We start from the raw sequence: 13,767 nt of genomic DNA on the forward strand, positions 1-13,767 counted from the left end.
CAGCTTAATTTTGAATTTATAAGACTAATTATCTAAAGGATTTTTTGCGGAATTTTATATTTCTTTGAGTTACCGTATCGATCATATATATCGAATTATGATGATTTTTGATTTAAAAATATACATCGCTTAATATTTAATAAATTGATTTTTCAATTCACTATAAAACGTTTAACAAATTAAAAAACTAAAAAATCTGAAAATTAAGAAACACGCTGGTTACTGAGATGACTTATAAACACACATAAATTACTTAACTCTTTATATTTGGCTGGGCTTAAATCAGCGATCTTTTTTTAAAGATCGATGTCTTATAAATTGATCGATCTCGGTTAAAATAAATTTGTCGGCTTAAAAGTTCCAAATTTAAACGTCTTGCTAACAGTTAGATATATATTAATATTGACGGTTTATGTAATTAATTATATTCAAATATAGTTCTCGAATCTATTTCGAATACTATTTATCATAACGGCTTAAAGGTTCTAAAATTAAACGCCTTGAGTTAGTAGGAATTAATTATTGTTCAAAGCTGTAACGGATTTAAATACCACTATATTATACGAATATATTACATAAGACGCGTTTTTCTCAGAAATAACCAGTAATTTGATTCAATCATATATAATACGTTTAAATATTTATGGAATTCAGTCTATGTAATATTTATCTTTTATTTAAAAGAGGAGCCAGGCTTTGTTTTGATACTTATTGATAGTCGAACCTACTATCGGCTTGGAAATAAATTCTACCGTGAAGGAGTAGCGAAAGAATTTTAACGGATTTTTATTTATCTCAAATATAAATTAATTACTTGGTTGTAAGGCTTAGAGCAAGCCCGTGGTACCAAACATAAATCACATATTATATTACAAAACAGTAATAATGTTTGTGGATGAGTGAGCCATTGTCACAGGCGCATGGGACGAAGGGCGATGTTAGGAATGGTTCATATTGTTCGTTGTTTACGTCTATAACGGTGGTGATCTTACCATCAGATAATATATTTTCATTAGAAAAGGTCAAGATGCAATCATTTCATTCTGAACGTGTGTATTAATCTAAACTGTAATTAGTTTTAAAATGTCATTTAAGCATACAAACTTTACTTAACGAGTATTTTTAAATTTTACAATATATTTACGTTTAAGTTATTATTTATGACGACATTACTTAGAATAATTATTATATTAACAAGCCAAGGAATCCCCGATGATGTTTAATGCGTTTAATGTCATGAATTATACTTAAACGATTGTAATTTTTAGATCATCGAGGTCGCTCACGATAATTATCTATGGATGATATTTACCTGAAGTTTTCTTTGTTTCTCGTTGTTTCGACTAATACGGCCTCGACTAAAAAACACGACCCCACTTGGAAAATAATAAATATATTTGGTTATTAAGATGGCAGATTATGTAAAATATACACTTCAAAACAATGACAAAATAATACTATACTATTATAGATAAAAAACGGTTTCACTCAGGTGAAATAAACTAACTAAAACTAAATTATTTACTTTTCATATAACTTTTTCATAAACGTAAATCTATCACATATTATGTATATGTTTCCATCGTGTCTACATTACTCCTGCACGAAATTATTGTTTGGAACACACTTTCGGAACGCACCCGTAAACGTCAAACATGGCCGCCCGTTGAACTGTCATGTCATTGAATTTCATAGATTTAATATCGAAATATCTCGGTTATACGAATTTTGCTGATATATGTTGTCGACTAAAAAATCATTATTTTTAAACGATCTATTATAGTGGATAGATTTCGATCGGGTCTATCGTAGACCTGAACGAAATTGTTAATATAGATACATTGTTGTATATTTTATATAAATGATTTTTATAATATACTCGAATTGCGTTCATAATGCGTTCATGATGTGAAAGTTTTAAAAGGAATTAAATTAAATTGTACTTTTTCACTGAGACGCTAATTTAACAAGCACCTTTGAATCTAAATATTAAAAGATTTAATTATGTTCGTGTAGCTTGGAATGTAGATTCTATCGATAACCGACAAGGCATTCAAGTTTATTTTATTCCGACACATAAAATATATTTGTATGTTTACTGTGTAATTATATTATTTAATACAATTAATACATTATTTATCCTGCAAGCCAATCGACTCAATCCGTTTTTATCATATATATATCGCACGTTTAATCCAATACCGTCACTGTCATAAAAAAGCAAATTTTACAGGAGAGCTATTTAAAGATTTTAAGAAAGCTGTATTTGATATAAAAAATTTAATATTTACTTCAGTCGAAAAAAATGTATTTTTAATCTGTAACGACTATTATTCTTAATGAAGGGGGGGGGGTACAAATATTTTTTGTACTTTTATTTAATCGTTAGTTATTCATTTTTTTTTAATTATAGTGACACTTTACTGTTTTAAAATAAATTCTATATTAATTAAAGTGTCATTATATTATCATAAGTGTATGGAAATACAAAAATAATAATAATTCATATTTCTCAACTAGCCGATCAATATTCTTTGGTTTGGTTGAATTGCAAAAATAAAGTAGCGAAAACGAAAAATAAACGAAAAAAACAATACTTCTAGTGGAAAGTGGTCACCGATAATATCTACTGGGTTTACTACTTACCTACTTATAAAATACGTATAAATTATTCAGAATTCTAACTGTAAATATATAAATTTTGTAAATTATAATAAAATTGTTTTAGTGCACTTAAAAATCAATAAACATAATATTAACAAAACATATAATTTTGCTAGCAGATGAGTTCTATGGCATAAGTCTATAACATAAGCAATTAATAGCTATTTATCTTAACATACCACTTTTTAGTATTTATCTCGTTATACTAAAACTATTTTAATAATAAATCAGTCTTAATGATATTATATCGAAATTAAGAAAACAATCAGCACGATTGCTATTGCATGACATGAATGCTACTCATTCAAACAGTGCTGTTACAAAACTCGTTTCCATAAAAGAATGGGTTTAAAAATTATATTGAGAGATTTTAAATATCTTTTCTTCCGAGCATTCAACAAAATTCTGGACCTTATACAGCTTTTGAAGGTCAAAATTATGCCTGCTTCTGGAACGCCCGCAGGCGTGATGATCATTCTGGACAAAACAGCTAATAATCGTTTTGAGCATAAGAGTATTTGTGATAGACGTTAAGTTCGTCGTCAAGTTCTTTGCCAAAGTTTGTTATCTTTATATCAGATAATCAAACTGGGCACATACTACCAATACTACCAGACTCTGGCCAAATCTCTCTCCTCACAATTTGTATAAGGGTCATATATTGTTCAGGTATAGGTCGGCGAGCTCTTCAAGAATTTTTAAACTTATTTTATGACCGAGTTGTCATTATAGTTTTAATTTTGAGGATGCCCATTTATTAAAAACTAATGAGTTATACTCTTAATATGAATGTTACTGACAGCATGCATATACTCGTACATCAAAAACATGTATTGATTTTTCTGCCGACCAAAACAGTTGTCAGAATAAACTACTAGTTCTAGTTTTGTATATCATGTATAGATTCCGATTTGTTTTCCAAATACAATTTAATATATGAGCCTATATCATTCGCTCCTCGAAGTCCGTCAATTTCACTCCAAACGAAACATTAACAATGATCTTTTGCGCGATAACAAGCTGTGAAGTAGTACACATTCAACTTGGACTTTTGGAAACTTGGACTCTTGGACTTTGGCAAAACCTAAGTTAAAGAAATCAAAGTTAATGAAATATTTCATAATTTGGGAAAAGTGATAACGTCGTTAAATATAATTAAACATTCATTGCAGACAATTTTATAACACAAAATGTTTGTAATAATTTGAAAAGCGTCATAAAACAAACAGTGACACTTTTGGAATCGCAGTATACAAACAATATTTAATTAATGGTAACAATAAACTGGCGTTAAACAAAAAATGTCGTTTAATTACTTATGTCAATCCTAAGATTCCCGAAGCATGAGAGTCGAAAGCTGACAGTAAACTTAAAATGACGGTTTAACACTCAAAATGATAGTATTTTATAAACAACGACACGTACTTATCCGTTTACTGTCGTTGTAGGAATATACGGAGGAGAAGAGTTCGTTTAGTGTCGATCCGCAACTACTGCTTTCTTGATCAACGGCTGCGAATTAAGACACAAGAATCGAAGCAAAATGTAAATTCCGCTCTCAGCAACTAGATGGTATTAAATTATAAATTTTCTTAAATTTCGTTTAGTGACGGTAGTGAAATAAGCGTGCGATATATATATAATCATTTATCGAGTAATATCAATTTATAACACGGGCTTTTAATTTAGTTATCGGCAAGAAGCAGGTATTCTATAAATATGTAATTTATTTTCGACTTATTGAAAATAACTTACATAATTATCATATTTGTTGCTTTAAGTAGAACTGGGACGAAATCAAAATGTTTTGTGTATATAGCAGTATATTAAACAGACAAAGGTATCGATTTTTTTTTTTTAAATTATCTAATAACAGTCAATAGTTTTGAACTTATATAGTATACCTTCACCTTTTAGTTGCATCACATGTTTACAACAGCCTTATAATATGTTAATAGAATCAATTACAACCAATCAATAACGATGATTAAACGTAAACTTATAATTAGTTTTCGACTTCCAAGTCAGTCTTGTTTCAATTTTGTTTCCTGTTTTTATTTTAGAACATTTGGCAGAATAAATGAGCCACCTAGTGTTAAGTTGTCACTATCATAAATTTGCATTGTAAGAAATGTACGATATGACATAACCTCTAACATGGTCAATGTTGCAACATTGGGGACTAAGAGATTATGTCCAAAGCAACTGTAGTTACACCGGCTCACTTAGCCTTAAAATCAGAACACAACAATACTAAATATCGGTGCATGATGATGGGCCGTAACCTGCTCGGATGGGTTTACGCACAGCTCTAACATCAAGTAGGGCTTGAATGTTCTAGGGGAAAAATAATAGTTTTTATAGTTAGATTTCAAAGATATGTTTAATTTTTCATAATTATAAAGTCTCAATGCGAAAATGTATAAATTATAAACGAATGTATTCGTAGATTTTCACGTAGGACAGATGGATATGTAAATGTAATTCATTTGCGGAAAAGATAACATTCTTGCCGGATATTTCTCTATATAATATATATTCTGAACCATATACCTTACCATATAGCTTGGTATTCAAGTAATCTTGCATGACGATTCAAAAGTTTTCATAAGAGCTTATTTGAATTGAATATTTGGATGTTTATTTTACATAACAAAATAATCTATTACTGTTCATGAAGTTCGATACAAAAATTTATATCGTAAAAAAGTGTTGGTTCTACTGCATCGGCCCGTACATTATGCTTCCCTTGCTATCTCTCGTTACCAAAATGGCGCCGAAGGGTGAACGGGGGTATAGGGGCGTCAGTTGCGTCAAAGCCGTATTCAAGTGAAGACGTGTTTCGGAATTACCAATGTATTTCTATTCATAATAAGTGAAGCACGTATAAAAATATAATTCGGGAAGTTATGTGTTAGTTATACTATAGTAAGTTATTTATTATATATTTTGAACGAAATATACATATTATAAAAATAATATAGGAGTGTAATGTTCAATTGGGTGACAGTTTTTATCCAAATCATGAATGACTACTTAAATGAATTGGTGATCTAAATTAAATCTATATTTCAAAATTTTAACATTAAAGTGATGAATATTTTAACAGCAATAAATAAGGGAAAATATTCTTAAACGTAATCCATAAATTATTAATATACTATTAATAACCATATTTTTAAGTGTTTTTGTATATAGTAATTATTAATATTTATAAATAATAAATTATATTATATTTCTGTTAATAAGTCTATTATAATAAAAAAAAAATTTCGGTTCATGAAAATTTTAGTTCGGAATGAATCTCAAATATTTTATATAAAATTAAGTTGTGAATATTAATACTTTTTTTTTAGTTAATAAGGAGTAAACCACTTGATTATTATAGGCTAAAAGGAAGCTATAACCTTGTGCAATGTTATTAAGGGTAAATTATAAGCTATTTATCAACAAATTAAAATAACGTATCATGAAACCGACAAACAATTTCGACAGAGTTTTTCTTAGTTATTTCACAGTCGTAATTTTTAATAACAATACGATTATGATATCTAATCTGACAGATATTATATAAAAGGAATGAGTGTATTTGTACAGTAAGTGTAGGATGTTAAAAAAAACGAAATCATAAATTGTTTCATATTTTATGCTACCTAAATTTAACTATAGAGATTTAAACTACGATAATATTTTTGTAACTAATAAATAAATTGTTTATAAATAGCTCTAGAAGTGTTTCATATGTTGAAATAATCATTCTATCTGACGTCTAAGCCTTTATATGACAGCAGATACGCCGCCCCTTATCTCATTTGCTTGGGTTCGACATAGTCCATTTTTCTTTTCCAGTCATCTATATTTTCAGTCATAGCTCACATCTCTTCTAGCTTATGATAGCCGTCAAATAATCTATCTCTTTCTATTTTTATTAAGCTTTAGTTGTTAGTTTGTATGAGCGCAACTGAATTTTAAACCAATTTCGCTTTTCAGTTTCCCGAATGAACTGAAATTTTATTGACCTTGTTGTTGGTACAAAGTATTAAATAAAATATTGTTTTTAATATTTTTAAAAGTTTTTATTTTTTATTTTCAGGTTTAATATAATTGGATAGTCAACAGGAAAATGCGTGAAAACCTCTCATGACAGTTGGAATTGAAAACACGAGCGGAGAGAAGATGGCGGTCTCGAACAATTCATTCGCGAAAACATACAACCGCCTGTTTGTTGAATTAGCAGGTAAATATTCTTTATTTAATTTAATTCTGTTCGATATTAATAATAAAAATATAAATTAATTTATTAATTTAAAAATAGATTATCCTCAGCTTCCATAAGCTAGCTTAGATAATGCAAATTAAATGAACAACCATACTTATTTGTATTCTGGATGTCGTAGAATTAACCACAAAATTTTGAACACACAGTAATATCTCGGTATCGGTGTGTCCTTAATGGATTTTCACGGTGAATAGCGAAGCTTAATTAGTTTTTATAGGAAGTTAAAACATAATATAATAAATCAATATGCGTATTGATTTATGAATTATAAATAATCTTTTATAATATTTTTTTTTTGTAATATTTCTAAAAGCTGTAAAAAACATTTTGATAAATAGATACAACAATTTAGGATCGGCTATTTTATCAGAGTGATATTAATAAATTGCATAAAACCGCGTCGCGATACTCTTAATTTTTTTGTAAACAATCTGATACTAGCGTGCCAACGAAAACTATATGGTATTTATTTTCATAGAAAAGCACACGAGAAAAACAAGGAAACAGAATTTATACATAGGTATATTTAATAGTTTAGAGTACCTACGTATCTGTGATTATGTGTGACAGCAAATTTTTGTTGGTTGTTGATTTAGGAAATCCTCTTGACGTCAGCAACAGATCTCTATATAATCTCCTGAATTTATATAAAAAAACTTAAGAAAATGTTTATGTAGTGTATGAAGAACATTGAAAATAATTTTTTGGTCATATTATTTTGAAATTTGCTTGAAAATAAATCAATGTTGCCTCGATCTATTAATATATTTCAGTGAAACGAAATACAAAAAAGGTATAATATTCTTTTTAAACATATTCAATGGTCAAGGCTTAAAGCGGATTTCCGTATTTAACATTTTGAACTTAAGCTGATAAGGTAAAAGCCTATTATGTCCATGTCAAGGACTTAAGGCGTTTTCCGTGATACTGATTTTAATAACAAATTAATTTGTCTGTAAAATTAATTATTTATTCGAAATATTGGATCTTTTCGTATTTATTATGTTTTCGTTTTTTATTGCGAATGACGCAGATACGTTTGAATGAGCAACTTATTATTAAGTCGGATACTGATATTTGAATTAATTATATGTTTTGATTATAGTTTTATTTTTTCTTACATTCTTTTTTTTTAAAGTTACGATTCAAGCCTAAAGATCAAATTAATAAATTTGAATTTCAAATTATTTTTATAAATATTAATGATTCAATTTATTATTATAATGATTCATGATTATTATTATCAAGAGTCAAATTATTAATATAAAGATCATTTATCTATTTTTTTTGCTTTTAGTTTACTATTATTAATGAATACAATTTTATTTTTTGGAAAAATATAATCAAATAACATCATTCGTAACATGTATTTCAAGTCTTTACTGGCATAATAGTATTCCAAAAATTTTAGTAAATTTCGAAAAATTACCAACAATTTTCAATAATTATTTTACTAATGAATGCCGTTTATATTTTCAGATCCTCGAACTAATGATTGGTTCCTCATTAAAAGCCCGATACCAGGGCTCACCATAATAGGATTGTATCTATACTTCACATTAAAATGGGGTCCACGTTACATGGCTGACAAAAAACCTTTTCAATTCCAGAAGACGTTAGTGGTATATAACTTTATACAAGTTTTAGTTAGCTGCTGGTTGTTTTACGAGGTGAGTATTCAATTTAAATGGATAAAATCTGCTTTTATTTTTAAAATAATCATCAATGTACATAGGACTGAAAATACGACTGAATTGGGTTTTTCTTTACAAAAATTCTCAATAACAGCTCTGTGTCCAGAAGTTCGAATTATGTATACTCCCATGCCTTGGAAAGCCGTTCAGCAAGTAGTTCGGAAAATAGTTCGGCAGTTAAACTCTTTCTAATCGTGTCAGATTCATCTCCATCGGATTATTGGAGTGAAGGAATAGAATATCTGATGAGTGGGTGTTACCGGTAGGTATTCTATCAGATATTCTACCGCCAAACAGTAGTACTCAGAATTGTCGTGTTCCGGTTTGAAGGGCGAGTGAGCCAGTGTAACTGCAGGCACAAGGGACATAACATCTTAGTTCTCAAGGTTGGTGGCGCATTGGCGATGTAAGGAATGGTTAATATTTCTTACAGCGCCATTATCTATGGACGATGGTGACCACTTACCAGGTGGCCCATTTGCTAGTTAGCCAACCTATATTTTAAAAAAAGAGCACCTCTGTTGGGGCACATACTTATGTACTATATTATGTCCAGCTATGGCTATTCACTCTTGATTGTTGAGTGTTCTCTCTATAATCTGTAAATTGTATTTTCAGGGCCTCGACGCTGGTTGGTTGAGGACTTATAGTTGGAAATGTCAACCAGTTGATTTTTCGTCGACACCTGAAGCGTTAAGGGTAAATATTTCTTTTTTTATTTAAATACAAGTAGAAGTTTCAGTATGGGTGCTTATTTATTTAAAATAAAATTAACTTTGAGCCTAAAATTTATTTATAATAGCGATGTTATGAACAATAAATAAATACCACGTGAGACGAATAAATAGTGAATAAATTAGAATATTCGATGAATATTAAAAGCAATCCCCTTGAGTGTGACCTTTCCACATAAATTCGTCATCTGAAAACCACGTCTGTCCTTGCACTATTCGTCTTATAAATATTATTTTATATTCTAGGTAGCACGAGGTGTTTACATATATTTCCTGGCGAAAATGTCAGAACTACTCGACACGGTGTTCTTCGTTATACGAAAGAAAGAACGTCAGATCACCTTTTTACATTTGTACCACCACACCGTGATGCCTATGATATCATGGGGAGCGACCAAGTACTATCCTGGAGGTCATGGAACTCTGATAGGAGTCATCAACTCCTTCGTTCATATAATAATGTACACATATTATATGCTGGCGGCAATGGGACCTCAATACCAGAAATTCTTATTCTGGAAGAAATATATCACAACATTGCAAATGGTGAGATGGTACCTTTTTTATTTTAAATAGCTAAGCCGACTATCAAATGAGCAACCAGGTAATAAGTGGTCACCATAGCCTATAGTTTGGCAATTAAGAAATATTAACCGTCACTGATATCAACCCTGGAAATTACGATGTTATATCTCTTGTCCCTGTACTTAAATACTCACTCGCTGTTTAAACTGGAACGCAACAATACTAGGTATTATTGTTCAGCGTTAGAATATGTTATGAGTCCGTGGAAGCTACCAGGACGGGCTTACACAAAGCCCTATAACCAACTAAACCATTTAAGTTTTATTAGCAATTAAAGTAGTGAAATGTTCACAAGCAGCTGAGAAAAACTATTTTAATAGTATTTAATATTATTCCCATTTATTATTAACTAGCTGTTATGAATATATTTACAAATTAACTTATAATATTTAGTTAATGTAAGACCTCTTTGTATACCACATTGGTGTGTATTTCAGCCCTTAGGGTACAATATCCAAAAATGCTTAAATGCGAATCAACTCATTTTTAATCGGTAGCCCAAAAATAAAGTTTCCTGCTTCTAACTTCAAAAATGACGGACTTCCAGACTAACCTGTAAACGAAATGTCAACCCCTATTTTTTCCTTTTGGTTTAAAATATCAAGAAACGCTTGAATACGTATCTACTCATTTTTAATCTGTATCCCAAAAAAAGTTGCTCAGGCTAAATCGGTCCAGTAGTTTTGGCGTGAAAGCGAGACAGACAGACAGAGTTACTTTCGCATTTATAATATTAGTATGGATTACTTATATTACCAATGGATACGTAACAACAAGTTTGTTCCTGTTTACTGGAACAAATGACATCATCTTAAGATTTTGTTGTCAGTTGACCTACTTTTGAATATTGGATTTGGATTAACCTTCATATAGTTTAACAATCATGTCTTTAAATAAGACATATAATAAAATATTTAAAATGTATATTTAAGCATCAACAATTTTATATTTCAGCTCCAGTTCTGCATCGCTTTTATTCATTCCTCCCAGCTGCTCTTCTACGACTGCGGCTATCCTCGCTGGTCTGTCGTCTTCACCCTCCCAAACTCCATCTTCTTCTACTACCTCTTCTACGACTTTTATTACAAGGCATACGGTAAACCGGGAGACAAGAAAAAAGTTAAGAAAAATGAGGAAATCGTCAATAAACATACGAAGTCGAATGGAATTGCAAATGGCGTTAAATCCGAAAACGGCATAGTAAACGGAATCCTGAATGCAGGGAAGAAGATAGATTGATTCAAACAAGGGTACATATTGTAAATATATTATCTTAATACGTGTACCATATTTTAAAGGGATTTTTTTAATATTAAAATGTACTTTATTTTTAACGACTTGACGTACCCGGATAAATGTTTTTTTAGTCTACGAAGCTGATAAAATACCACACCAGCAAAAGTGTTTCCAAAAATGATTGTGTCCTACAGGATAATGATTCATCGTGCTAGTTATCATTTGAAATATTAAATAAATAGGTCTTTTAGCAACCGCAAATAAGTTGTAAGGCTTAGAAGTATATTTTTATACTTCTCGATTATTATAGTATTAGATATAAAAAAAATCAATTTTCGGTGATAGTCACACCTTGGTTACCAATTTTATGAGGAATTATGGGTTTATAATACATATATTAAACATAATCTAGTTGTAATGACTAGTATTCATGTTTGATAGGCTATTTTATTTTTGGTCATATTTACCAATAATTATATTAAGCCATATAGAATTAAGTGGACGCAGAAAATATTTATTAATTTTATTTTGATAGATGATTTTCTGTTAACCACCCAAAATAATTTGAAAATAGATCTAGACAGTTTTGTATATAAGTACGATAGTTTTAAATATATGATATAATAATAGTATTTTTTCCAAATATTTCATTTTTATTTGTTAAATATACTTTCAATAAAAATGTGCTACTTCCATTCCGCCTCGATGAGAACTCCGTCTTTTTTAATTGTAAGTTATCAAACTGAATATTACGTGACACAATAAAAATATCCCAAAGAGTTTGTACTCTATTGATGTTTTGTAAAAGCAACTTGAACGGGTCGTAATATGACAGAGTGATAAACTACATTGACTTCAATAATTAATTATAATATTTAAGTTTGATTTCTCGCTAGCAGCATTCGTATATAATGTAACAATCTAAGGTTTAATTTTGAATATTCGCCTGCAGTCGAATTATTTCTAAATCTGTAATGCGCTTCTCACTCATTTACGTAATCTGACCTGTTACAATACAGTCGAATGCTCCTGGATGAAGAACCACCCTAAAAGGACTTAGATTGGTTCTTAGGGCGTATCAAAAAACCGTATAGCTGTCACGTCGGATGCCAATATTCAAGAGAGAGGTATCTCACTATCTCTTTCAAAATAGCATTGCTCTAACTAAACAATATAATATTTTTTTGCCTGAAAATAGTTTTTTACTTATGATGAAATATTTTAATTATATTATGAATTTTGGCACACACTTTTTCTAGGGAAGGTGATAGTTTTCATAACAGCCACTTACTAAATCAAAACCCTATCAGAAATTTAAAAGGAGAGGTTTTTTGACTTGTGTTGTTATTTAATTAATTGTTTACACCTTTGATTAATTATTTATATGTGTAGTCTGTCAAAGGGGATAATGTGAACAGTTGGCCACTAAGTACACGCACACTAGTAAAGTAGTATGACATTTTTGACGAATGTCAAGAGTAGCTGTCACGTACACCAATAGGAATGTTTTTGTAGCGCAACACTATCTAAAGCTAAAAAATATATAATTTAAAAATGATCGAGTTTGAGGTTTCGAATGGAAAAAAAATGTCTTCCAAATAATATAAAGCAATATTATGAACTATATTATTTGAATTTTCTTATTATATATTTTTTTAAATTTTGTCTGTGAATTTTATAAGTTGTTTTATTTTTTTTTATTATAAGAAATATTCTTCATAATGTGATAAATTATGTATATAAGGTATTTCTATCGTTAAAATACGCTGTTAGTTTTTTATACAATAAATATATACATACAATTTATTTCTGTATGTATACAGATGTATACAAATGTTATCATAGTACTAAAACTAGTGATCGGGTTCAATTACAATGTTGTATACCGTCAACGGTTTTGTTTTATTAATCCCTTATATCCTATGGTTTTTATATTTAAAAGAAAAAAACATTTACATAAGAATTATTAACATGAAGTCCATAAATATATATAAATATGAATTAAAAATAATAACTGTATAAATAAATCATAACCGCGTGGAATGGTGGCAAGAATGCTAGCTGCATTTCCCCGTTGAATCGCTATTCCGATCCTTTGGGCAAAAAACGAATCCTTGCCTTCGCTGGTGACAGGAGGACTCCTGTCACCAGTGAAGGCAATACGGCGAGGTGTTGTACTTTTAATGAAGCTTTTTGCCGCGTGAAATGGAATGTAGTGTTACTTTAAATCACTCTTAGTATTAGTATAAATTGTTTTTTTAACTGCAACATAAAAAGTGTATTAAGACGAAGAAGTGCTCTCTATTTCATACACTTATTGACACATAGTTTTTTTTATATATTTTAGCAATTTTCCTGAAACGGGAAATACCTAATTTCTAATATAATTATTCAAATATCTCATACACATTTGCGAATGTTGACGAATTACATACCTACATCTTGTTATTTACCAATATCGCTTGTTTATGGGCTGTCAAGGCAAGTCTTCCTTGTATGCATTCATAGTATCTTGAATACAAGTTTTTTTCCTAAGCTTCAAAACAAATCGCAATCTGTTCCCGCTCAGCGGAGA

At 29.8% G+C, this 13,767-nt stretch overlaps 1 protein-coding gene across 2 annotated transcripts in view; it reads left to right on the forward strand.

The window, feature by feature from the left end:
• LOC113393429 (very long chain fatty acid elongase 7-like) overlaps positions 1-13,084 on the forward strand; it is a 40,573-nt gene extending 27,489 nt beyond the window's left edge. The window contains exons 1-6 of one of the 2 annotated variants that reach the window (XM_064215232.1): positions 5,570-5,592; positions 6,758-6,901; positions 8,423-8,613; positions 9,256-9,336; positions 9,618-9,917; positions 10,911-13,084. In XM_064215232.1, coding sequence (XP_064071302.1) covers positions 6,805-6,901; positions 8,423-8,613; positions 9,256-9,336; positions 9,618-9,917; positions 10,911-11,195 — 954 coding nt within the window. In that variant the 5' untranslated portion in view covers positions 5,570-5,592; positions 6,758-6,804 and the 3' untranslated portion in view covers positions 11,196-13,084. Of the gene's footprint in view, positions 1-5,569; positions 5,593-6,757; positions 6,902-8,422; positions 8,614-9,255; positions 9,337-9,617; positions 9,918-10,910 lie in introns of those variants that run through there. The other variant, XM_026630300.2, reaches the window with a different exon arrangement.
• The last annotated feature ends 683 nt before the right edge of the window (positions 13,085-13,767 follow it).

This window comes from Vanessa tameamea, chromosome 6 (assembly GCF_037043105.1).
Source record: "Vanessa tameamea isolate UH-Manoa-2023 chromosome 6, ilVanTame1 primary haplotype, whole genome shotgun sequence".
NCBI classification, from domain to species: domain Eukaryota; kingdom Metazoa; phylum Arthropoda; class Insecta; order Lepidoptera; family Nymphalidae; genus Vanessa; species Vanessa tameamea.